Source organism: Schistocerca americana, chromosome 5 (genome assembly GCF_021461395.2).
Source record: "Schistocerca americana isolate TAMUIC-IGC-003095 chromosome 5, iqSchAmer2.1, whole genome shotgun sequence".
NCBI lineage: Eukaryota > Metazoa > Arthropoda > Insecta > Orthoptera > Acrididae > Schistocerca > Schistocerca americana.
The window spans coordinates 561,630,015-561,655,869 of NC_060123.1; the positions used below are offsets into that span (position 1 = coordinate 561,630,015).

The 25,855-nt window shown below is 40.4% G+C and overlaps 1 protein-coding gene across 3 annotated transcripts in view; it reads left to right on the forward strand.

Annotated features, from left to right (window-relative positions):
- Nucleotides 1-25,855, forward strand: part of LOC124615441 — a 79,116-nt gene that overhangs the window by 34,450 nt on the left and 18,811 nt on the right. For 2 of the 3 annotated variants that reach the window (XM_047143329.1, XM_047143331.1), the window contains 2 exons: nucleotides 3,187-3,317; nucleotides 3,403-3,516. In XM_047143329.1, the coding sequence (XP_046999285.1) occupies nucleotides 3,187-3,317; nucleotides 3,403-3,516 (245 nt within the window). The remainder of the gene's footprint in view (nucleotides 1-3,186; nucleotides 3,318-3,402; nucleotides 3,517-25,855) is intronic. The other variant, XM_047143330.1, reaches the window with a different exon arrangement.

The window sequence follows — 25,855 nt, forward strand, 5'->3', positions numbered from 1 at the left end:
TTCTGCGTGCATCCCAAAAAACCGTGCCATCACCTAACTGGCCAACCTCACTGTGTTCACTTTCTTCAGAGCCCATTTGCCCTCAAAACACCACTGTTTTGACTGTCCCTTAGCCTCTGGATTGTAGTGGTGTATCCATCTTTCATTCGACAGTTATGTATCGATGCAGAAACCCAATAGGATTTTGACAGCAAATGCCAAAACAGCCTCAGGATTGACCACGTGGTTGCGCATATTCTCCACTGAGAGCAAACTCAGCATCCATCAGGCCAAAATTTTTTTCACATCCAGTTCTTTTGTACACAATTGAAAACACTGAATCTTGCAATATACCTGTGGCCTGAACTATTTCAAACACCTCAGTTTGTTACTCACTCAAAACTATATCATGGATTTTGTAAATCATATCAGGGTTGGTCACTTCCACGGGACATCACGAATGCTGTTCATTTTTTGTGGCTGCACGACCCCATTTAAACTCATTTACCCAATTGCTAAGAGCTGCGAACACAGGAACAGATGTGCTGTAAACTTTATCCAACTCAGCTTTAATCTGTTTTTTGACGTTTTAAATAGAAGTGTTTAAGCATACCTCTAAACTCAATTTTTTCTTTGTTATGACATAAACATGATCTTGTTGCTTCAATCAGCTGGGACAATAAAACCATGTTGCCAGAGATGTGAAAATTGTATGGTGAAAGATCTGGGCTGTACAGAGGGTGTTCCAGCATTTCCCAACCACATTGCTGAAGAATAGCCTTCATCGGATTGGCAGTGTGCTTGTGGGTGTTACCATGCAACAGGATGATTCCATCTGACAGCCTGAAGGCAAATGCCAAAGCCATTAGTGGAAACAGCCCACATCTCCCCCTACAAAGAAATCCAAAGCTGTTCATACAATTTCCGCTAAGGTCAAGATGACCCTCTTCTATGACTGCAAGGGCCCTCTGCTCGCTGAGCTCCTCTAACTTAGAACCACAATCAGTGCACAATGCTATGAAGACACTTTGCAGAAACTGCGACATGCCATGTAGTCAAAACACACAAGAATGCTCTTGGACGGAAACCTCTTGTTGCACAATAACGTTCACCCCCGCAATACCAATCAGACGAGAGCTGTGCTGTAGCAATTTGGTTGGCAAACTCAACAACATACTCTGTACAGTCTGGAACTTTCACTGTGTGATTTTCACATCCTTGGTGAGCTGAAGAAAGGCATGCATGGAGATCGGTTTTGTTCAGAAAAGAAAGTGTGAGAGTGAGTGCAGTTGTGGATCTGGCAGCACCCAATTGTGTTCCACAAAACGGGAATTGACCATCTCATCTCTCAGTCTTTTTAATTCATGTGGTGGTTACTTTTGAACGGGTGTTCTGTTTTCATTTGGTTATTTAAAAGAAAGCAGTAATAGCCTGTAATGTTAGTACGCCATGGGAAGGAGTTAATTGCTTCAGGAAATTATTAAATAAGGCTGCAAAAGACAGCTACACTCAATTCAGTCATGGTCCAGAATTGATAAATTTGTTGTAAATAAAAGTGGTTTGAGTGCACTCCGTTTATGTTCCTGCAACTCTCACTCCTAATGCATGTAGTTGTTGTTGTTGTTGTTGTCAGATCTCACACATTAGTTTCCGTGAACTCAAGAGATTAGAACTTGCCTTTGAACATATTCTTGCATCCTGACATCTTTTGGGCTTTAACATCTCTTTGTGTTTAACCCTCCCTTCCCCCTCTCATTTTTCATTATTATTGTCTTTTTCCTTATTATTTTTTATTATATTTTAATTTGTATTTATTTCTACATCTTATTCAATTTATTAATGAAAACAATTAATTATTGATAAAATTATTTAATTGGATAGATGAAAAATCTACTCACCAAGTGGCAGCAGAACGCACATATAAGACTGTTGTGCTATCCAATTAAATAATTTTATTCAATTAATTGTTTTTTATATTCTTGGGCCTTGTACAGGTAGTTCACTCTCATCCAGGGGTATGAGATCTGAGTGACCAGCCCTTTCTTTGTAACCACCCCTACCTGTGTGACTTTCCTTACTAAGAAAAGAACTAATAGTTCAAAATCAGGGACTGTTACTTTTGATTTTGTGTGTTTCTGTTGGTAGTACTAAGAAGTTTGCCTCCTGAATGTAAGTATTGGCCAGCTATTCTGCCTCATAATTTTATAATTGACACAGATTAACTTCTCAAGCTGGATGATGTAATAAATTCACCTTTACATAAATTTGCTTCTGAAAGTTAGCAACAAGCAGAAATAGCATTACAGAAAATGGCACATAAAATTATTACCCAAGGTAGTGCAAAGGAAACTGCATAATAGGCTCTGTTGATAACATACAGTACCCTATTGTAAAGCACTGTTGATGACACGTAGCAGTCCTAAACTTGCAGCCTAAAACTCACTCAGACATTCAGGACTTGTCCTTCGAATGTGAGTACTCAGCAATGTATGGACAGAACCAACTGTAAAACTGCTGCTTAGTTGCTACCAGTCTCACACACAGGCAGTGTATTGAAAGTAAATACACATAATCGTTTACATTAGAACATTTCGGATCTCTGGCCCGGTTTCACCATGCAAGCTCTTTGAATTGTTCTTTCCAACACTAGTACTTGAGAACTTTCAGGGGAGAAGTTGGCAGCAAGTGTTTGATCTGTACTACAAAAATGGACTCAGCTTACACTGATTCTACATGTTTTGGTGTACCTCTATTTGTCTCTCCCCTCCACTTTTCACTCTGTTCTTTCATTGCCTTATCACCCCTTTAAGTGTGCTGTGTCTCTCTTGACTAGGCATTCAGTCCTACTTATAAGTTTTGCATCAGTTTGCAATTTAGTTTTGTTTTGGAACCCTTTTCTTTCTAAGTGTAATAAACATATCATTTGATTTCAGCATTTAGTAATAAATGCATTATCATTATTCAGCGTGTGTTCTCCTGTTAACATTCATTCCTTATCAGCAATTGTTAAATTACATTATGCGTGATATTGTTCATTGCACTTTTCACTTAGAAATTTTACTTTCACAGAATTCAGTTCTCTGTATAAGTTTATTTTTACTAAAATGACTTAAAGAAATGTTGTTATTTCATTTTATTAAATTTTTATGTGCTAGCATTTAGTGTGAGTTACAGCTTACTTTTTAAAGTAACTGGGGCTCTTTTTAGCAGCCTAGAGTCAGGAGAAGAGGAAGAGGACATCACTAATCCATTACGAACAATAGGCCTTAATGGTGAAGAGAAATTATCTGCCAGTGAACTTCGTGAACAGCTCCTCATGCTTCTTGATGTATTCCTAGGTATAAAATTTTAAGTAGTTGGGTCTCTGTGCTAAATACGTGTGTGTAATATTCTTTGTAAATAAGTAAATTTAAAATGTTTCAGCTAATGGTGGGGATCCTAATGTAACAACAGGCATAGCAAACTCTACATTATTCCACATTGTTTTATCTGAGAATGACCCAGATATGGAAGTGGCACTGAAATTGTGTGAAGCAGGTAAAATTGATATCAGTTTCCCTTTTTCAGCATCTTAAACTCTTTGAGATCAGCAGCTGTTACTTATTGACAGTATTTAGGAAAAGGATAGATGGCTGCTCACCATAAAGTGGAGTTGCTGAATCACAGACTAGCACAACAAAAAGACTCTAACACACACACACACACACACACACACACACACACACACACACACGCGACCACTGTCTCTGGCTGCCTCGGCAGAGAGAGAGAGAGAGAGTGTGTCAGAGGTCAAATTCAGAAGAAGGCCTTTTGGCCGAAAGCTTACTTGTTTAGCAGTCTTTCTTTGTGCCTGTCTGTGATTCAGCACTCCACTATATGGTAAGTAGCACTATCCTTTTATTATATTGTCATTATTCCATCCTGGATTTTCAGCTGTTAGTTACTGTAATAATTATTCTGCTTATATTAAAATGCAGGACAGTTTTTAAAAAAATCACTCTTTTGATGTGTTTGATGTCATTTTTATTGTCTTTTTATCTTATGCTAATGTTTTTATGTGTATCTAGTGATTAAAATTGATAGCCCCTAAAATATATTTCCTATAGTCTAGTGTTTGGTTACAATTCTCCCACCCCCACCCACACACATGCATGCATGTGCACACATGCTCACAATCTTGCCTGCCCCCCCCCCCCCCCCTTATACACACACCTTCCAGCACCACATGGTCTGGGGCAACCAGGAAAAACCTGGGAATTTTTTCTACCGAGAGAAAACTGGAAAAAACCTGGGAATTTTTTAGAAGTCTGGGAATTTTTCATTGTTTCAGTTTTCAGTATTGTTTCTTTTTTAAAAAATTTTTGACTGACATGAAGTGATACTCTAACAAAGATTATTTATCCAGCTACTGCAGAATAATACAGCAGCAATAAAACATAAATGATAGAGAGAGAGACACCAAAATGAAGGTTAAATTGCAAAGAAAATGTGCCATTTACAACTAAACACAGCACACACAAAAGCGTTTGCTGGCAACAAAATGTGTCAAAGGCTTTAGGATAAAAATTATGCAATACTTTGTGACAACATATTGTTTCAGATGAGCATGATGTCACAACTGTTTACATTTTCTAACGGGTCATGAGAAAATATTCCAAATGGTGGTTTGAGAAGAATTTCTTTCAAAGCAAATTTTCTTTTAAGCAAGATGAATTATGTCACATGTGAGACTGTCCGATGAATTTCATAAATCACAGAGCGGTTGACTCTCATTCAAAACTTAACACTTTGAGGACCAGCCACATAGAAAAATGTTAGGCCCAGGAGACCAGCCATTTATGCCATTATTTAAAATTTTGCTGGTACATCTGAGTTTGATATATCTTAAAAGACAGCACATGCGAAAAAGGACCAATTTTACGTGTGAAAACTAGCTTTGCTTGTAACCGTACTATATGTACGTTAATTTAAGCCATTAACTTTTCCTATATGTGTGTTCATATTATGTAACAGTGGTGTTGCTATTGGCTGATGACATCATGTGCCCTATGGTTTGAATATCTGCTGTCACTGGCTGGCAAGATCACACGACATGAGCTATAATTAGCTGACAAAAGCCCATTGCAATCTCGATTTCAGTGCTTTGGATATTAATATTTCGTATTGTATTGTCATAAAAAGAAAATAGGCAGTGTGTAGGGTATCTACAGGTCATGAAAGTCATGAAAAATAATGAAAATTAACAGGTGATAGTGAAAGTGATGAAAAGCTAATGAAATCGTGTGGGTGGTAATCAATTTTGTTTTGGAAATCTTGAGGGGTAGGTGTAGATGGGAAAATTTGGAGGTGTGGCTTGTTGAGGTATATATGTGGTGTAAATGCATAATAGAAATAACACATAGATTGTAGCTCCACCCATGATTGCGTTGCCATCTCATATGTTGCTGGAGGATTATCAGTTAGAACAACTGTGTCTTTAATTCTGTCCACACCCACTTCTGTTTGACTCTGTAATGTGCATCTTTTTGGAAAGACATTTCCTGGAAGGCTTTTAATAATTAATATAAAATTATGGTAATTTCAATCTCCTTTTCAAGGTGTTAAGAACAATCAGAGTAAAATCAATTTCTAATTAGCTGAAATGTTTCCCATGCCATATTATTACTACTCATGGACTATAACTTGGCATTTGTCAAGCATTTTGTGCGAAAAATTAGTGCCAGAGGCTTTTCATGTGTAAGGTACATGAAAGAGAAAAGATCATTCAGCATTGGTACATTCATTAGTTTCAGTGGAGCAAAACAATTTGCCTTTTGCTGTAGTAAAAACAGTATCAGCACGGTCACAAGTTTCTTCTGAACAGAGTTTGAATGGCAGTAATGAATTACCATGACTTGCTCCTGCTACAACCTCTAAAACTTCAGCAGAAGAGAGTTCCAAAACAAACTGGTTGAAACATTTTTTAGTTACTGATGAAATGGTCTATGAATAAAGTCATCTCTCATTCATCAGCAAGAAGTTCTGAAAACAAACAGATATATATATATATAATAGAGGGAAACATTCCACGTAGGAAAAATATATCTAAAAACAAAGATGATGTGACTTACCAAATGAAAGTGCTGGCAGGTCGACAGACACACAAACACCACATACAAAGTTTGCCAAGGTAATCCCATTCCTGATGTCCAGGCGGAGCTTCAAGGAATCCTCAGAACCTTAGGCCCCCTACAAAACCTTTCACCTGACTCCATCAACCTCCTGACCCCACAGACACCCCGCACCCCTACCTTTTACCTTCTTCCTAAAATTCACAAACCCAATCATCCCGGCCGCCCCATTGTAGCTGGTTACCAAGCCCCCACAGAACGTATCTCTGCCTACGTAGATCAACATCTTCAACCCATTACGTGCAGTCTCCCATCCTTCATCAAAGACACCAACCACTTTCTCGAACGCCTGGAATCCTTACCCAATCCGTTACCCCCAGAAACCATCCTTGTAACCATTGATGCCACTTCCTTATACACAAATATCCCGCACGTCCAGGGCCTCGCTGCGATGGAGCACTTCCTTTCACGCCGATCACCTGCCACCCTACCTAAAACCTCTTTCCTCATTACCTTAGCCAGCTTCATCCTGACCCACAACTTCTTCACTTTTGAAGGCCAGACATACCAACAATTAAAGGGAACAGCCATGGGTACCAGGATGGCCCCTTCGTACGCCAACCTATTCATGGGTCGCTTAGAGGAAGCCTTCTTGGTTACCCAGGCCTGCCAACCCAAAGTTTGGTACAGATTTATTGATGACATCTTCATGATCTGGACTCACAGTGAAGAAGAACTCCAGAATTTCCTCTCCAACCTCAACTCCTTTGGTTCCATCAGATTCACCTGGTCCTACTCCAAATCCCATGCCACTTTCCTTGATGTTGACCTCCACCTGTCCAATGGCCAGCTTCACACGTCCATCCACATCAAACCCACCAACAAGCAACAGTACCTCCATTACGACAGCTGCCACCCATTCCACAGCAAACAGTCCCTTCCCTACAGCCTAGGTCTTTGTGGCAAACGAATCTGCTCCAGTCCGGAATCCCTGAAGCATTACACCAACAACCTGACAACAGCTTTCGCATCCCGCAACTACCCTCCCGACCTAGTACAGAAGCAAATAACCAGAGCCACTTCCTCATCCTCTCAAACCCAGAACCTCCCACAGAAGAACCACAAAAGTGCCCCACTTGTGACAGGATACTTTCCGGGACTGGATCAGATTCTGAATGTGGCTCTCCAGCAGGGATACGACTTCCTCAAATCCTGCCCTGAAATGAGATCCATCCTTCATGAAATCCTCCCCACTCCACCAAGAATGTCTTTCCGCCGTCCACCTAACCTTCGTAACCTCTTAGTTCATCCCTATGAAATCCCCAAACCACCTTCCCTACCCTCTGGCTCCTACCCTTGTAACCGCCCCCCCCCGGTGTAAAACCTGTCCCATGCACCCTCCCACCACCACCACCTACTCCAGTCCTGTAACCCGGAAGGTGTACACGATCAAAGGCAGAGCCACGTGTGAAAGCACCCACATGATCTACCAACTGACCTGCCTACACTGTGAGGCATTCTATGTGGGAATGACCAGCAACAAACTGTCCATTCGCATGAATGGACACAGGCAGACAGTGTTTGTTGGTAATGAGGATCACCCTGTGGCTAAACATGCCTTGGTGCACGGCCAGCACATCTTGGCACAGTGTTACACCGTCCGGGTTATCTGGATACTTCCCACTAACACCAACCTATCCGAACTCTGGAGATGGGAACTTGCTCTACAATATATCCTCTCTTCCCGTTATCCACCAGGCCTCAATCTCCGCTAATTTCAAGTTGCCGCCACTCATACCTCACCTGTCATTCAACAACATCTTTGCCTCTGCACTTCTGCCTCGACTGACATCTCTGCCCAAACTCTTTGTCTTTAAATATGTCTGCTTGTGTCTGTATATGTGTGGATGGATATGTGTGTGTGTGCGCGAGTGTATACCCGTCCTTTTTTCCCCCTAAGGTAAGTCTTTCCGCTCCCGGGATTGGAATGACTCCTTACCCTCTCCCTTAAAACCCACATCCTTTCGTCTTTCCCTCTCCTTCCCTCTTTCCTGATGAGGCAACAATTTGTTGCGAAAGCTTGAATTTTGTGTGTATGTTTGTGTTTGTTTTCCTTCTCCTTCCCTCTTTCCTGACGAGGCAACCATTGGTTGCGAAAGCTAGAATTTTGTGTGTATGTTTGTGTTTGTTTGTGTGTCTATCGACCTGCCAGCGCTTTTGTTTGGTAAGTTTCATCATCTTTCTTTTTATATATATATATATAAACAAAGATGATGTGACTTACCAAATGAAAGTCTGCTTGTGTCTGTATATGTGTGGATGGATATGTGTGTGTGTGCGCGAGTGTATACCCGTCCTTTTTTCCCCCTAAGGTAAGTCTTTCCGCTCCCGGGATTGGAATGACTCCTTACCCTCTCCCTTAAAACCCACATCCTTTCGTCTTTCCCTCTCCTTCCCTCTTTCCTGATGAGGCAACAATTTGTTGCGAAAGCTTGAATTTTGTGTGTATGTTTGTGTTTGTTTGTGTGTCTGTCGACCTGCCAGCACTTTCATTTGGTAAGTCACATCATCTTTGTTTTTATATATGTATATATATCTAAAAACAAAGATATATATATATATATATATATATATATATATATATATATATATATATATATATAAACAAAGATGATGTGACTTACCAAATGAAAGTCTGCTTGTGTCTGTATATGTGTGGATGGATATGTGTGTGTGTGCGCGAGTGTATACCCGTCCTTTTTTCCCCCTAAGGTAAGTCTTTCCGCTCCCGGGATTGGAATGACTCCTTACCCTCTCCCTTAAAACCCACATCCTTTCGTCTTTCCCTCTCCTTCCCTCTTTCCTGATGAGGCAACAATTTGTTGCGAAAGCTTGAATTTTGTGTGTATGTTTGTGTTTGTTTGTGTGTCTGTCGACCTGCCAGCACTTTCATTTGGTAAGTCACATCATCTTTGTTTTTATATATGTATATATATCTAAAAACAAAGATTATATATATATATATATATATATATATATATATATATATATATATATATATATATATAAAAAACAAAGATGATGTGACTTACCAAATGAAAGTGCTGGCAGGTCGACAGACACAAAAACATACACACAAAATTCAAGCTTTCGCAACAAACTGTGTATGTGTGGATGGATATGTGTGTGTGCGAGTGTATACCCGTCCTTTTTTCCCCCTAAGGTAAGTCTTTCCGCTCCCGGGATTGGAATGACTCCTTACCCTCTCCCTTAAAACCCAAATCCTTTCGTCTTTCCCTCTCCTTCCCTCTTTCCTGACGAGGCAACCATTGGTTGCGAAAGCTAGAATTTTGTGTGTATGTATGTGTTTGTTTGTGTTTCTATAGGCCTGCCAGCACTTTCGTATGGTAAGTCACATCATCTTTGGGAAACATTCCACGCGGGAAAAATATATTTAATATGCGTGGATGGATATGTGTGTGTGTGTGTGTGTGTGTGTGTGTGTGTGTGTGTGTGTGTGCGCGTGCGAGTGTATACCCGTCCTTTTTTCCCCCTAAGGTAAGTCTTTCCGCTCCCGGGATTGGAATGACTCCTTACCCTCTCCCTGAAAACCCACATCCTTTCGTCTTTCCCTCTCCTTCCCTCTTTCCTGATGAGGCAACAGTTTGTTGCGAAAGCTTGAATTTTGTGTGTATGTTTGTGTTTGTTTGTGTCTGTCGACCTGCCAGCACTTTCACTTTGTAAGTCACATCGTCACACAAGGATAAGTTGTCATACATAATTACTTATGGACTTGGTCCTCATTTCCATAATCTCCTAGATAATATTCAGGAAAGTTGGATTATTTTGTGTGTCAATGATGAGAGTTTAAACAAAGATGTCCAGAAGGGGCAGATGGATTTGGTGGTTCGTTTCTGGGATCAACAAAATCAGCCTATATCCACAAGATATTTAACATCTATGTTTTTTAATTCTACCACGTCTTCTGATTTACAGTCAAGTTTCCTGAAGGGTCTCAATTGTTTGAATTTGTCACCTAAGAAAATAATTCAGATTTCAATCAATGGGCCAAATGTGAACTCGAAGATTTTGCGTGATTTGCAAGCATTTCTAATCAATGAAGAAGATAACGAGCCACAAATATTTCATTGTGGCACTTTTTCACTTCATATAGTGAATGGAGCTTTGAAAACTGCTCATAACAAAAGTGGTTGGAATGTTCATGAATTTTTTAGGGTGATCTGGTACTTTGTGAAGGATTTTTCCTTCAAGGAAAGCAACATTCTCAAATATCACTGAGTTTTCCAAGTTTCCTCTCAAATTTTGTTCTGTAAGATGGGTTGGAAATATTGAAGTCATGAAGAGAGCTGTAGAACTTACTCCACATTTGAAGAAGTATGCTGCTGAAGTACCGGGTGATCAAAAAGTCAGTATAAATTTGAAAACTGAATAAATCACGGAATAATGTAGATACAGAGGTAAAAATTGACACACATGCTTGGAATGACATGGGGTTTTATTAGAACCAAAAAAAATACAAAATTTCAAAAAATGTCCGACAGATGGCACTTCATCTGATCAGAATAGCAATAATTAGCATAACAAAGTAAGACAAAGCAAAGATGATATTCTTTACAGGAAATGCTCAATATGTCCACCATCATTCCTCAACAATAGCTGTAGTCGAGGAATAATGTTGTGAATAGCACTGTAAAGCATGTCCGGAGTTATGGTGAGGCATTGGCGTCGGATGTTGTCTTCCAGCATCCCTAGAGATGTCAGTCGATCTCGATACACTTAACGACTTCAGGTAACCCCAAAGCCAATAATCGCACGGACTGAGGTCTGGGGACCTGGGAGGGAAAGCATGACAAAATTGGCGGCTGTGCACATGATCATCACCAAACAACGCATGCAAGAGATCTTTCACACATCTAGCAATATGGATTGCCATCCTGCATAAACATCGTACGTTTCAGCAGGTGTTTATCAGCCAGGCTGGGGATGATACGATACTGTAACATATCGGCGTACCTCTCGCCCGTCACGCTAGCAGTTAGCGCCATCTGTCGGACATTTTGTGAACTTTGTTTTTATTTATTTATTTATTTATTTATTTATTTATTTATTTTAATAAAACCCCATGTCATTCCAAGCATGTGTGTCAATTTTTACCTCTCTATCTACATTATTCCATGGTTTATTAAGTTTTCAAATTTATACTGACTTTTTGATCACCCAGTACATTAAAGACCACCTGAAAGTAGAAACTTTGAAACATTAAAATATCACTTACAAGATAAACTCCTTTGTGCAAAACTCGAGTTTCTTATGTCATTATCAACTGAACTTTAAAAGAGTTTTGAACTAAAGAGTAAATACCAGTCAAAGGACTCTCTTTTCCCCTATTTGTACAAAGATTTGTTCAGCTTAATGTATAACATTGCTTTTCAGTTCATAAAGAATACTGTTATGGAAATGGTGACACATTCTAGCACATTACTTGCTATTGATGTTACCAAAGCATGCAATCATAAAACAACTCGTCATGTACATATTGGGTGTGGTGCCACTGCTCGTAGCATGAACTCCATAGAAAAGGATATCCTTATTTTCGGAAATGAGTGCACAGGTGTTTCATAAAGTCTGTATCTAGAAACTGCTAAGAAGAATTGAACAATGGAAACTCCAGGTAGGAATATCAATAATGTAGAAAAAGATAGATTGCTACTTACTGTAAATATGACACATTAAGTTGCAGACAGGCACAATTAAAAGACACTTACACATAAGCTTTCAGTCACAGCCTTTGTCAGAAAAAGAGAAACACACACCATTCATTCACACAATTAAGCGCACCTCATGCATGTATGATCTCCAGCTCCTGCTGCTCGGGCCAGAATGCCTTGTGGAAGGGTCTTTTAATTGTGCCTGTCTACAGCTTAACACGTCATCTTTACAGTAAGTAGCAATTCGTCTTTTCCCACATTGTTAATTGCTGACAAGAGTCCTTTGAAATTAAAGATAGTCAAACGTGGCTCATATTTAGCACCCCAAGTTACACAGAGCTCCATTTGGAGAAGTTATTGAGTGACAGTTGCATTTTAAGAATTTGTGTCAAAAAAACATATGGCTCCATCAACAAATTTGTAAAAACATATGGCTCCATCAACAAATTTGTGTCAAAAAAACATGGCTCCATCAACAGTGATGTAGTGAAGAGAGATTACTTTAAATTTTGTGACTATTCTAAAAACCAACTGAAACAATTCAGCCCTAAGGAGGACACATTTGATCACTTTCTGATGAATTTTATGCAATGTGTGGACCACCACTTCATCAAGTTCATGCAGAAACTGTTATCCATTTTTTGTGGAAGTGCTGTAGTTGATGGAGTATTTTCTGTTAACAAAGAAGATTTAGTTGTAAACTTAAAAGAAGATGGAATTGTTGCAGGAAGAAATACATTGCAGTAGAATCATTAGGTTGTTTACTTAATAGTGAGAAACAACTTAATGTAGACATAATAAAATCAGTGACACTAACTGTGAAGAAAGCTTAATCAAAAACGCCTAATCTTAAAAGGAGATCAGTTCAAAAAATAAAAGAGCTTAAAAAAATGAATGATTATTGAAAATACAAAAGAAGCAGGTGAAGTTCTAGATGTTGAAAGTTCAAGTTTTAGCTAAGAAACTTAAACACTGGATATTTTACTGCAAAGTTTAATATTTGACATAAATTTTGTACCTTCAGAATTGTTATAGTTTCTTAAGGAAAATTGTAAGTTTTCCTATGTTACGATGTTAAAACAATTTGTATTTTAATAGATTTTATTTCAACCAGCTTTCAGGTTTATAATAAACTGTACGTGTCATTGCACCACCCATATTTTCAAGTGATCATGAATATAACTAAAGAAGTAATGAGAAAAGTTAGGAAAAGAGCATGAATTTGATCCTCTGAAAATCTGTAGACACCCTGTAATGGCTATCTGTAGCTTTCTTTTATTAACTGGCCTATCTACTATGTCTTCATTTTGTAACTTACCTTTCTCCTAAATATTCAACATTTTTCACTATTCACATGTTTCCAGTTTCTTATTAGCATGGACCATGTTGTCTTCCATAACACACTGTGCTCCAGACGTACACTTCAGGAACCTCTTTCTCAATTCCATCTCAGTGTTTATTACTGGTAGGACAGTTGTATTTTATTTTCCCCACAGATCTACATGTGATGTATTCTTTGCATTTCCTATTTCTGTGTACTCTTCCTTCATAGACAGGAGAACTCTCTCACTTCTGCTACTGTGTCATTTTCAGTTTTATTAGGACCTAAGTTGTTGGTTCTACTATGCAACATCCCCCTCATCTTACCAACCATGTTGTTGTTATTGTTGTTGTGGTCTTCAGTCCTGAGACTGGTTTGATGCAGCTCTCCATGCTACCCTATCCTGTGCAAGTTTCTTCATCTCCCAGTACCTGCTGCAACCTACATCCTTCTGAATCTGCTTAGTGTATTCATCTCTTGGTCTCCCTCTATAATTTTTACCCTCCACGCTGCCCTCCAATGCTAAATTTGTGATCCCTTGATGCCTCAGAACATCTCCTACCAACCGGTCCCTTCTTCTAGTCAAGTTGTGCCACAAACTCCTCTTCTCCCCAATTCTTTTCAATACCTCCTCATTAGTTATTGTGATCTACCCATCTAATCTTCAGCATTCTTCTGTAGCATCACATTTCGAAAGCTTCTATTCTCTTCCTGTCCAAACTATTTATTGTCCATGTTTCACTTCCATACATGGCTACACTCCATACAATTACTTTCAGAAACGACTTCCTGACACTTAAATCTATACTCGATGTTAACAAATTTCTCTTCTTCAGAAACGCTTTCCTTGCCATTGCTATTCTACATTTTATATCCTCTCTAGTTCAACCATCATCAGTTATTTTGCTCCCCAAATAGCAAAACTCATTTACTACTTTAAGTGTCTCATTTCCTAATCTAATTCCCTCAGCATCACCTGACTTAATTCAACTACATTCCATTATCCTCGTTTTGCTTTTGTTGATGTTCATCTCATATCCTCCTTTCAAGACACTGTCAATTCCGTTCAACTGCTCTTCCAAGTCCTTTGCTGTCTCTGACAGAATTACAATGTCATCGGCGAACCTCAAAGTTTTTATTTCTTCTCCATGGATTTTAATACCTACTCTGAATTTTTCTTTTGTTTCCTTTACTGCTTGCTCAATATACAGATTGAACAACATTGGGGAGAGGCTACAACCCTGTCTCACTCCCTTCCCAACCACTGCTTCCCTTTCATGCCCCTCGACTCTTATAACTGTCATCTGGTTTCTGTACAAATTGTAAATAGCCTTTCGCTCCCTGTATTTTACCCCTGCCACCTTTAGAATTTGAAAGAGAGTGTTCCAGTCAACATTGTCAAAAGCTTTCTCTAAGTCAACAAATGCTAGAAACGTAGGTTTGCCTTTCCTTAATCTAGCCAATTTTCTTTGTTTAAACTTACGAATTGTTGCCTGAATACGTTTCTTGTATTTCATTTTATCTCTTTCTACTATCGTGCTATAATTTCATGTATTGACTCGTTCCATGACCATGGAGACATCTCCTTAATTTGGTCCCACAGAACAATAAATAAGTAACAGAATTTGGTCATCAGTTTCATAATGACTGGCTGTATTTAACTTGTCTACTGACTTTTACCACCAAGTCGTATAATGTGCATGGTAATTTTAGTGTCATTTAATGAATTATTTGATACTTTCAAAGAGGTTAAGTTTAGATGACTTGGGATCTGAGTTTCATTGGAATGATTACTTATGAAAAGAACAATATGAAATCTATTAATATGTGTAAATTTAGATTCTTTACTATGACGGTTAATGATTTCACATATTTGAGTAAAGCTACAAGAAAGATAACATGAATGTTTGAAACCAAAGGCAGATGACCTAGAGCCTGTACTAAGCCAGCAGTGACTTGTGGGTCAATTAGAGACTCTCATGAGGCTCCTTGGTTCTCTTTTTGATGCCACAAGGAGATGCACTATGATTTACAGAATCCTGAGGGAGTTGAAAGATTGGTTGTTGGTGTCTCTAAGAAGATAAGTTAGTCATGTAAAAATGCATTGTACTCGAGAATGAGATTTTCTCTCTGCAGCAGTCTGTGCACTCATATGAAACTTCCTGGCAGGTTAAAACTATGTGCCGGACTGAGACTCGAACTCGGGACCTTTGCCTTCGTGGGCAAGTGCCCTACCATCTGAACTACCAAAGCACGACTCATACTCCATCCTCACAGCTTTACTTCTGCCAGTAAGTCATCTCCTACCTTCCAAACTTCACAGAAACTCAGTTTTAATCTGCTAGAAAGTTTCATATCAGCACACACTCCGCTGCAGAGTGAAAATCTCATTCTGGAAACATCCCCCAGGCTGTGGATAAGCCATAACTACGCAATATCCTTTGTTCCAGGAGTGCTAGTTCTGCAAGGTTCGCAGGAGAGCTTATGTGAAGTTTGGAAGGTAGGAGACGAGGTACTGGCAGAAGTAAAGCTGTGAGAACAGGGTGTGAGTCATACTGAGGTAGCTCAGATGGTAGAGCACTTGCCCACAAAAGGCAAAGGTCCTGAGTTCGAGTCTCAGGCCGGCACACAGTTTTACTGTGCCGGGAAGTTGCAATGTACTTGTTTGTAATGGAAAGTGAATACATGTGTAACAAAGAAGAAGCATCCGAAATTATTCAGCAATAGCTGGTATCTGAAATAACTTTCCACACTGACACAAGCATCCACAACGGAGGAAAAAGAATCTTGAAACAAAGATTCAGATTGGCAAAGGCAGATCATCTGATAGCTCCTTATTTTGTTTTCACATATTGTTTCCCGTGTTTGAGATTTGTTGATGAATTGCTTTAAATTCCCTTTGATTAATGTACTTCAGTATCGTTGTATCATCATTAACCTCTTGAAATTGGCCGTTAACTTCGTTTTTTAAAAGATCTCATTGTTTAGTTATTTCCAACCACAACTCCTAGTTAACTCAGTTGTTGTTATTAGCATTATCATTGTTTGTGAGATAGAAATTGTATTTTGCATTTCCTTGTTTTCTTGTTTAGATTCCTTTATGTGTTTTTCGAAGTTCACATTCATTGCAGATAGTTCTGTTCCAATATCTACGATGTTTGTATCAAGTGAAGTAGTAAGATTTACTTTGTCTGTATTCAATTCTTCAGCTGCCTTATTGAATTCTGAAGTCATTTTCTCCCTAAGCACCTTTAATACCTTGTGCAGGTTGTGACATACCTCAAGTGACTACCTCCATACACCAAACAATAACAAATCTAAATCTACATCTACATCCATACTCCGCAAGCCACCTGACGGTGTGTGGCGGAGGGTACCTTGAGTACCTCTATCGGTTCTCCCTTCTATTCCAGTCTCATATTGTTCATGGAAAGAAGGATTGTTGGTATGCCTCTTTGTGGGCTCTAATCTCTCTGGTTTTATCCTCATGGTCTCTTCGCGAGATATACGTAGGAGGGAGCAATATACTGCTTGACTCTTCGGTGAAGGTATGTTCTCGAAACTTCAACAAAAGCCCATACCGAGCTACTGAGTGTCTCTCCTGCAGAGTCTTCCACTGGAGTTTATCTATCATCTCTGTAATGTTTTCGTGATTACTAAATGATCCTGTAACGAAGCGCGCTGCTCTCCGTTGGATCTTCTCTATCTCTTCTATCGACCCTATCAGGTACGGATCCCACACTGCTGAGCAGTATTCAAGCAGTGGGCGAACAAGCGTACTGTAACCTACTTCCTTTGTTTTCGGATTGCATTTCCTTAGGATTCTTCCAATGAATATCAGTCTGGCATCTGCTTTACCAACGATCAACTTTATATGATAATTCCATTTTAAATCACTCCTAATGCGTACTCCCAGATAATTTATGCAATTAACTGCTTCCAATTGCTGACCTGCTATATTGTAGCTAAATGATAAGGGATCTTTCTTTCTATGTATTCGCAGCACATTACACTTGTCTACATTGAGATTCAATTGCCATTCCCTGCACCATGCGTCAATTCACTGCAGATCCTCCTGCTTTCAGTACTATTTTCCACTGTTACAACCTCTCGATATACCACAGCATCCGCAAAAAGCCTCAGTGAACTTCCTATGTCATCCACAAGGTCATTTATGTATATTGTGAATAGCAGCGGTCCTACGACACACCCCTGCGGCACACCTGAAATCACTCTTACTTCGGAAGGCTTCTCTCCATTGAGAATGACATGCTGCATTCTGTTATCTAGGAACTCTTCAATCCAATCACATAATTGGTCTGATAGTCCATATGCTCTTACTTTGTTCATTAAACGACTGTGCAGAAGTGCATCGAACGCCTTGCGGAAGTCAAGAAACACAGCATCTACCTGTGAACCCATGTCTATGGCCCTCTGAGTCTCGTGGACGAATAGCGCGAGCTGGGTTTCACGCGACCATCTTTTTCGAAACCCATGCAGATTCCACAGAGTAGATTTCTAGTCTCCAGAAAAGTCATTATTCTCTAACATAATACGTGTTCCAAAATTCTACAACTGATCAACGTTAGAGATATAGGTCTATAGTTCTGCACATTTGTTCGACGTCCCTTCTTGAAAACGGGGATGACCTGTGCCTTCTTCCAATCCTTTGGGACACTACGCTCTTCTAGAGACCTATGGCACACCGCTGCAAGAAGGAGGGCAAGTTCCTTCGCGCACTCTGTGTAAAATCAAACTGGTATCCCATCAGGTCCAGCGGCCTTTCCTCTTTTGAGCATTCTCTATCCCTATGTCGTCTATTTCGATATCTACCATTTTGTCAATAGTGCGACAGTCTAGAGAAGGAACTACAGTGCAGTCTTCCTCTGTGAAACAGCTTTGGAAAAAGACATTTAGTATTTCGGCCTTTAGTCTGTCATCCTCTGTTTCAGTACCATTTTGGTCACAAAGTATCTGGACACTTTGTTTTGATCCACCTACCTCTTTGACATAAGACCAAAATTTCTTAGGATTTTCTGCCAAGTCAGTACATAGAACTTTACTTTTGAATTCATTGAACGTCTCTCGCATAGCCCTCCTCACACTACATTTCGCTTCGCGTAATTTTTGTTTGCCTGCAAGGCTTTGGCTATGTTTATGTTTGCTGTGAAGTTCCCTTTGCTTCCGCAGCAGTTTTATAACTCGGTTGTTGTACCACAGGGCTCTTTTCCATCTCTTACGATCTTGCTTGGCACATACTCATCTAACGCATATTGTACGATGGGTTTGAACTTTGTCCACTGATCCTCAACACTATCTGTACTTGAGACAAAACTTTTGTGTTGAGCCGTCAGGTACTCTGTAATCTGCTTTTTGTCACTTTTGCTAAACAGAAAAATCTTCCTACCTATTTTAATATTTCTATTTACGGCTGAAATCATCGATGCAGTAACCGCTTTAATGATCACTGATTCCCTGTTCTGCGTTAATTGTTTCAAATAGTTCGGGTCTGTTTGTCACCAGAAGGTCTAATATGTTATCACCACGAGTCGGTTCTCTGTTTAACTGCTCAAGGTAGTTTTCAGCTAAAGCACTTAAAAAAATCTCACTGGATTCTTTGTCCCTGCCACCCGTTATGAACTTTTGAGTCTCCCAGTCTATATCCGGCAAATTAAAATCTCCACCCAGAACTATAACATGGTGGGGAAATCTACTCGAAATATTTTCCAAATTATCCTTCAGGTGCTCAGCCACAACAGCTGCTGAGCCAGGGGCCTATAGAGACATCCAATTACCATGTCTGAGCCTGCTTTAACCGTGACCTTCACCCAAATTATTTCACATTTCAGATCTCCGTCAATTTCCTTCGATACTATTGCACTTCTTATCACTATAAACACGCCTCCCCCTTCACTGTCCAGCCTGTCTCTGTGGTATACATTCCAATCTGAGTTTAGGATTTCATTACTGTTTACGTCTGGTTTCAGCCAACTTTCTGTCCCTAGTACTATGTGGGCATTGTGACCGTTTATTAATGAGAGCAGTTCTGGGACCTTTCTATAGACGCTCCTGCAGTTTACTATTAGCACATTAATATTGTTATTCCCTGTTGCATTTTGCCTACTCCTACCTTGCCACGTCTCAGGAGGCGTCTTGTCGGGCCTAGGGAGAGAATTCTCTAACCTAAAACACCCACATTTGCACTCCACACGTACTCTGCTGCCCGTGTAGCCGCTTCCTACGTGTAGTGCACGCCTGACCTATTCAGGGGGACCCTACGTTTCTCCACCCGATAGCGGAGGTCGAGAAATTTGCACCCCAGGTCTCTGCAGAATAGTCTGAGCCTCTGGTTTAAGCCTTCTACTCGGCTCCAAACCAGAGAATCGCGATCGGTTCTGGGAACAATACTACAAATAGTTAGCTCAGATTCCACCCCACGAGCGACGCTTTCCGCCTTCACCATCTCCGCCAACCGCCTGTACGAACTGAGGATGACCTCTGAACTCAGACGGCAGGAGTCATTGGTGCCGACATGAGCAACAATTTGCAGTCGGGTGCACCCAGTGCTCTATCGCCGCCAGCAGGGCCTCCTCCACATCTCGGATGAGACCCCCTGGCAAGCAGACAGAGTGAACACTGGCCTTCTTCCCCGACCTTTCCGCTATTTCCCTAAGGGGCTCCATCACCCACCTAATGTTGGAGCTCCCAATAACTAATAAACCCCTACCCCCGTGTGCCTGCTCGGACCTTGCTGAAGGAGCGGCCACATGTCCACTCACAGTCAGAGCGGGCAATGCCACACAACCAGCTTCCACATTGACCCTCCGCCACGAACGCCGCTGAACCCGCCACTCCCCTTGGGGAGAGGGTGGCCCAACCGCGCCCGGTACCCACGAAGATATCTTGACAGCAGGGACAGTGGGTGAAGCATGTAACACCCGGGGTGTACCATGCGATGCACCAGACTCCCCACTGCCGCTACACTCCGAGGCAGCAGCATGAAGACGGCTGACCGCGGCCATCAACACGTTCAGCTGTTCGCGAACAGTGGCCAGCTCCTCCTGTGTCCGTACACAGCAGTCACACATCCTATCCATCCTAAGAAATTAATTTACTGTAGAGAGTTAATCTACTTTTAACTAGACTGCTAATTCACTAAAGGTGGCTGATAGTTGACTAAACTGTGGTTACTAGACACTTCTTGTAGAAAACAATGAAAATATCACTACCTGTCTCTGGACTGTATCGAAAACAAACACTAGCACTACTGGCACTATGGTTGGCTAAAGGGACTCTCTCTGACTGTATCGAAAACGAACACAAAATCTATGGAACACTATCACTAGCACTCGACAATTAAAGCTTCCTAAAAGCAAAAACACATGGAAGAAGAAGTGACAAGTAAGAAAAACACAGTTAATACTTAAATTAACGTAGCTCGCTGCGCAGCAGACATGACGCAGACGGCAGTTACGACGACACTCTGCTGCCAAACCTTCACTGCAGCCAACTGCCTCAGTGTTGACACTTAAACCGACAAACTGTATTGCACAATTTCACTCTGATTATCTGTCCTCTACACCCCAGCACCGCAGCTAGACAACAAAAATCAGTTTGAGTGAAACACAGCTCACCAGAAGTATGTGATGATGTTGCCACGTAGCACGGCTGATGAGACACTAATGTGACACAGTGGGTGAACTACTATTCTGCTGTTCCTCCCAAGGCTGTCGCATGGTGAATGGCTGACCAAACCGTAACCAGTGGTTGTATGTTGACACAGAATGCTGACACGGAACGGTCAATCTTCCCAACTGTAGACTTATTCTCAGCTATTGTGAATTAATATTTGCTCTTCAGTAGTTGAGTCCCCACGAATTTTCTGTTTTAACTGCAATGCTAGTAATAATCAGAGCCGTTGGCTGGTTGCTGTGGACGAAACTGCCAGTTCTGCAGAAAAATTTCTTCATAAAGCAATAATTTCTTTCTAGTTGTGATTTATTATTGTCTTCTCAATCAAATTTTATTACTTGCTGATGCAGACATGTCCGCTCGTCCTGTTGTGGTGTCCACATATGCAATGTATCGTATGCTTGATGGTCTGTCTGTGTGTGTTTTATGTTCACTGTAGATTATAAACTTAACCTTCCGCCACTTGGAAGTAGTTGCAGAAGTACTGTGGCCCAGGTATATTGGCTTCAGACTCCTTTTTCTCTGTTGTGATGCCTGTGTCATTATGGAATACCAGATACAAGTTATTGCTGAATTATTTTGGACTCTTACTCTTTGTTATACATGTATTCACTTTCTGTTGCAAATGAGTTCATTACTTTTTTACTGTTGCCTATACTCAAAGTTATAAAACAATTGCCTTGTCCAAAGTCTCATGTTTATTCTGGCTTTTGACAAGTGACCAACATACCTTCTTTGAGATGCCAACAACCAAGTTTCCAACTACTCACTGGGGAGTCAGTGGATTGGAGAGTATCTCCTAGGTGGGACGTAAGCAGTACGGAATAATTGCTTACTACAGCAAGTATTGCAGCATGGTGTAATATGCCACTCACCACCCCATTTCGCAGATATGTTGCGTTCACCCCAGCATACATCAATTCGTACAGGTGGCTGACAGAGGTGGTGAAGACTGCTGGCCTCACCCACGGGGTGCAAGCTGAGTTCGCAATTTGCCGCATCGTTCCCAGAGTTGATCGGAATCCTTTGGTTTGGAGCTGATAGGAGGGTCTCAACCAAAGGCTTTGTCGACTGTGTGACACAGTCTTGGCTGCAGATTTCTGGATCTGCATTATCATGTGGGAATTTGTAGGGCTCTTCCTAATAGATGAGGGGTGCACTACACAAATGATGCAGCTACTCGGGTAGCAGAGTACTTGTGGAGCGCACACGAGGGTTTTTTAGGCTAGGCGGTAGTTTGAGGTGCTCTGAGGAACATTCATCAGTCAATTCACAGCAAGGGAAATGCCATTCAGAATAAAGACACTTCGAGTATCACAATATTATCAGCAAACTATCAAAGTATTCATATTAAAGCTCCCGAAACTACTGCCCTCCAGGAAAGTTCTCGCACTCAAATTATTCTTTGATTGAGAGCTCACTGAAACCTGAAGTGGAAAGCTCTGAGGTATTTAGTAAGTAGTGGAATGTATATCGGAAAGACAGATTAGAGGCCACGGGAGGGGGAGTTTTCGTTGCAGCTGACACAAATATTTTCTCTATTAAGATCAAAGTTGAGTGTGACAGTGAAGTTGCCTGGTCGAGTATAAGAGGTGTAGGTGAAACTCAGTTAATTGTTGGATGTTTTTATCAGCCACCTGATTCTGTGGTGGTTCTAGAGTCATTTAAAGAAAGTCCACACTCAACAGAGCGTAAATACTCAGACATTAAATACTAGTTGGAGGTGACTTTAACCTGCCAAGTATAGGCTGAGATGTATATAGATTCATTGCGGAGGGTACATTCAGATAGTCATGTGAAATACTTTTACACACATTTTCTGAAAATTGCCATGAGCAGCTAGAATGTCTCACTTAGTGAAATGGCATCACTTAGTACCAGTAAGATGAATGTATAGGAATTGTGGGCAAAGTTTAAGCAGATTGTAAATTGTGGTCCGGAGAGTTGTGTGTCTAGTAAGTGGATAAAGGATAGAAAAGACCCACTATGGTTTAATAACGAAATTCGTAAGATGCTGAAGCAGCAGAGGCTGTTGCACTCTAGGTTCAAAGGGGACGCACAAATGGCGACAAGCTAAGGTTAGTTGAGATTCGTACGTCTGTGAAAAGATCTGCTTGTGTCTGTATGTGTGGATGGATATGTGCGTGAGTGCGAGTGTATACCTGTCCTTTTTTCCCCCTAAGGTAAGTCTTTCCGCTCCCGGGATTGGAATGACTCCTTACCCTCTCCCTTAAAACCCACTTCCTTTCGTCTTCCCCTCTCCTTCCCTCTTTCCTGATGAGGCAACAGTTTGTTGCGAAAGCTTGAATTTTGTGTGTATGTTTGTGTTTGTTTGTGTGTCTATCGACCTGCCAGCGCTTTCGTTCGGTAAGTCACCTCATCTTTGTTTTTATATGTGAAAAGATCTATGCGCGCAGATACAATAACTATCACCATCATACATTAGCAAAAAATCTGGCAGAGAACCCAAGAAAATTCTGGTCCTATTTGAAATCGCTAAGTAGGTTTAACGCTTCCATTCAGTCCCTTGTTGACCAGTCGAATGTCGCAGTTGAAGATAGCAAAACATAAGCTGAAGTTTTAAATGTCACAATCAAGAAATCGTTTGCGCAGGAGAACCATACAAACATACTGCCGTTTGACCATCGGACAGAAGTAAGCATACCTGGCGTAGAGAAATAACTTAAAAATTTTGAAAACAAGTAAATCACCAGGCCTCAATTTTACAAAGAGTACTCTATAGCACTGGCCCCTTACGTAGCTTGCATTTATCGTGAATATCTCGCTCAGAGCCAAGTCCCAAGTGCCTGGAAAAAAGCACTTGTGACTTCAGTGTATAAGGAAGGTAAAAGAACGGACCCACAAAATCACAGACCAATAACCCTATAGTGCGTTTAAAATATGTTGCAACTTTTTACAGTTCAGAATGGAGCGAGTGGAGGGAGGCGTAGTTGCCAGCGTGTGCTGGGCGCGTCGGCAGGTGACAGTTTCATAATGCCAGGCCTACTCGGCGTGGAACCTGTCACACTCACTTGACTGCGTGAACAGAACGCCATCCAAGCTGACTGATTTGCGATCTTTGTTCAGTGTTTTTAAACAAGTTATTCAGTAATAAACTCTAATTCTCACACATTTTATAGTTTGATTCATCAGCTTGTTGATGAACCGTCTATCATTTCGTTAATGGTCATAGTTATTGTGATACTTCGATAGTAGGTAAATTACTGCAAGGAATTCTTAGTTTACAGTGAAAAATGTGTATCGCTATGAATTTGTATTTGGTGCATGATAGGTTACATGTTGGTGCATATTAAATGTAGATGATATATTGAATTATTCTTTAAACTTGTAAGGATATCGCCATCTGTTTCCAATTTTGAGAAAATTTAATGAATATAAAAAGTGCTTGGTGATGAATTTGTATGTCAGTGAAAAAACTACAATAAAATATTCATAAATTCCTCGTATCTCATAAATGGTTTGAGATATCCAAACAAGATTTTGGCAAATGATAGCGCGCAAAGACGAGAATGTTTTGCCATACGATTAATATGCGAAACATCCATATCTACCGCAATATTCAAGCGACCACAGATTTTTTTCAATGGAATAATGTAATTATTGAGAGCCATCAATAACTGGTGAAATGAGAATTGCTGTGGGTTTTGTGACAATATAAGTGAGTAGGTTACAAGTTTATTTTTATACTAAGAAAGGGCTGTTTCATAGTCTATTGACCTGATTACCACTCAGTTGTTAGTTTAAGAATGCACTATTTCAGGATTCTGTCGCAATTCCAACTGCATTAGAATGTTAGTGAGAGAAATATTTCTAAACTCTGCTGTGTTTTGACAAAAGAAGCAGATTTTAACATGGCAACAAGTTATGTATTCGTCAAAACTCATTAGTCCTTCATAAATCAATGTCCCCTGAACCGCCTTCTTGATATTGCTGATAAATCAAGACCAGTCCTATTGTGCAACATTTTCAGTGGCTTCATTTGTCAACATTTCAACTTCACTTCTTGTTGGTTTTTGCCACATTACTTTTCACCGACGCCAATATACACTACTGGATTTAAATGAGCATGATACAGAGGAAGCCTGATTAAACTGTTCCCTTTATCGTTAGCCAGTTTGTCGACCCAGTAGCGTAAAGTTATGGCTTATACAGCTCTACAAGTTCGATTATTTTCACCTTATACACGCTAGGTTCACTTTATCTCAAGGAACATTTCTTTGTACCCGCAAAATATTCGCTTTCCTTCACGGCATTGTTGGAACTTTATGCATCACAACAGAGTGGTAACCCATTTTGTCAGTTACTGTTGTAGAATTCCGAGGAATGTTTTGCATCAGAAGATTATATACCCAACTCATGAACATGTTTTCGGAGGACACTTTTATTGAGAATGTAGTATTCAGATGTACTGCACTATTATTAATGCAACACCAATGCAAAACACTTGTTCACAATACCTGATGACTACAAAACACTTCAACACCAGAAAACACGACGTTACATCGAGAGCTGACAAATGTTGATGCATCTAATGCGTGAAGCTATGTGGTACTGTTTATTGATGGTGTGGCAACAGTTGCACGTTACCAGCCAATCCGCTGGCAGCATGGTAGGGAAAACTGGCTCACTATTGGTGTTACTTGGGCGACGGCGTCATGTCCCCCTGCGGTCAGCCAAATGTCAAAAGTTGTAACTAATTTTAAACACACTATAACTTCTGTTTGCTGCCAAATCCTTGAACACATTCTCAATTTAAATAAGTAAACTTTCTTGAGGCTAAGAAGCTTACGTCCACGAATCAGCATGTTTTTAGAAAGCACCGCTTGTGCGAAACTCAGCTTGCCCTTTTCTCACATGATATACTGAGAACTGTGGATGAAGGGCAAGACAGATTCCATATTTCTAGATTTCTGGAAACCATTTGACACAGTGCCCCATAGCTGGCTGTTAATGAAGGTACAAGCATATGTAATAAGTTCACAGATACTGAGTGGCTCAAAGAC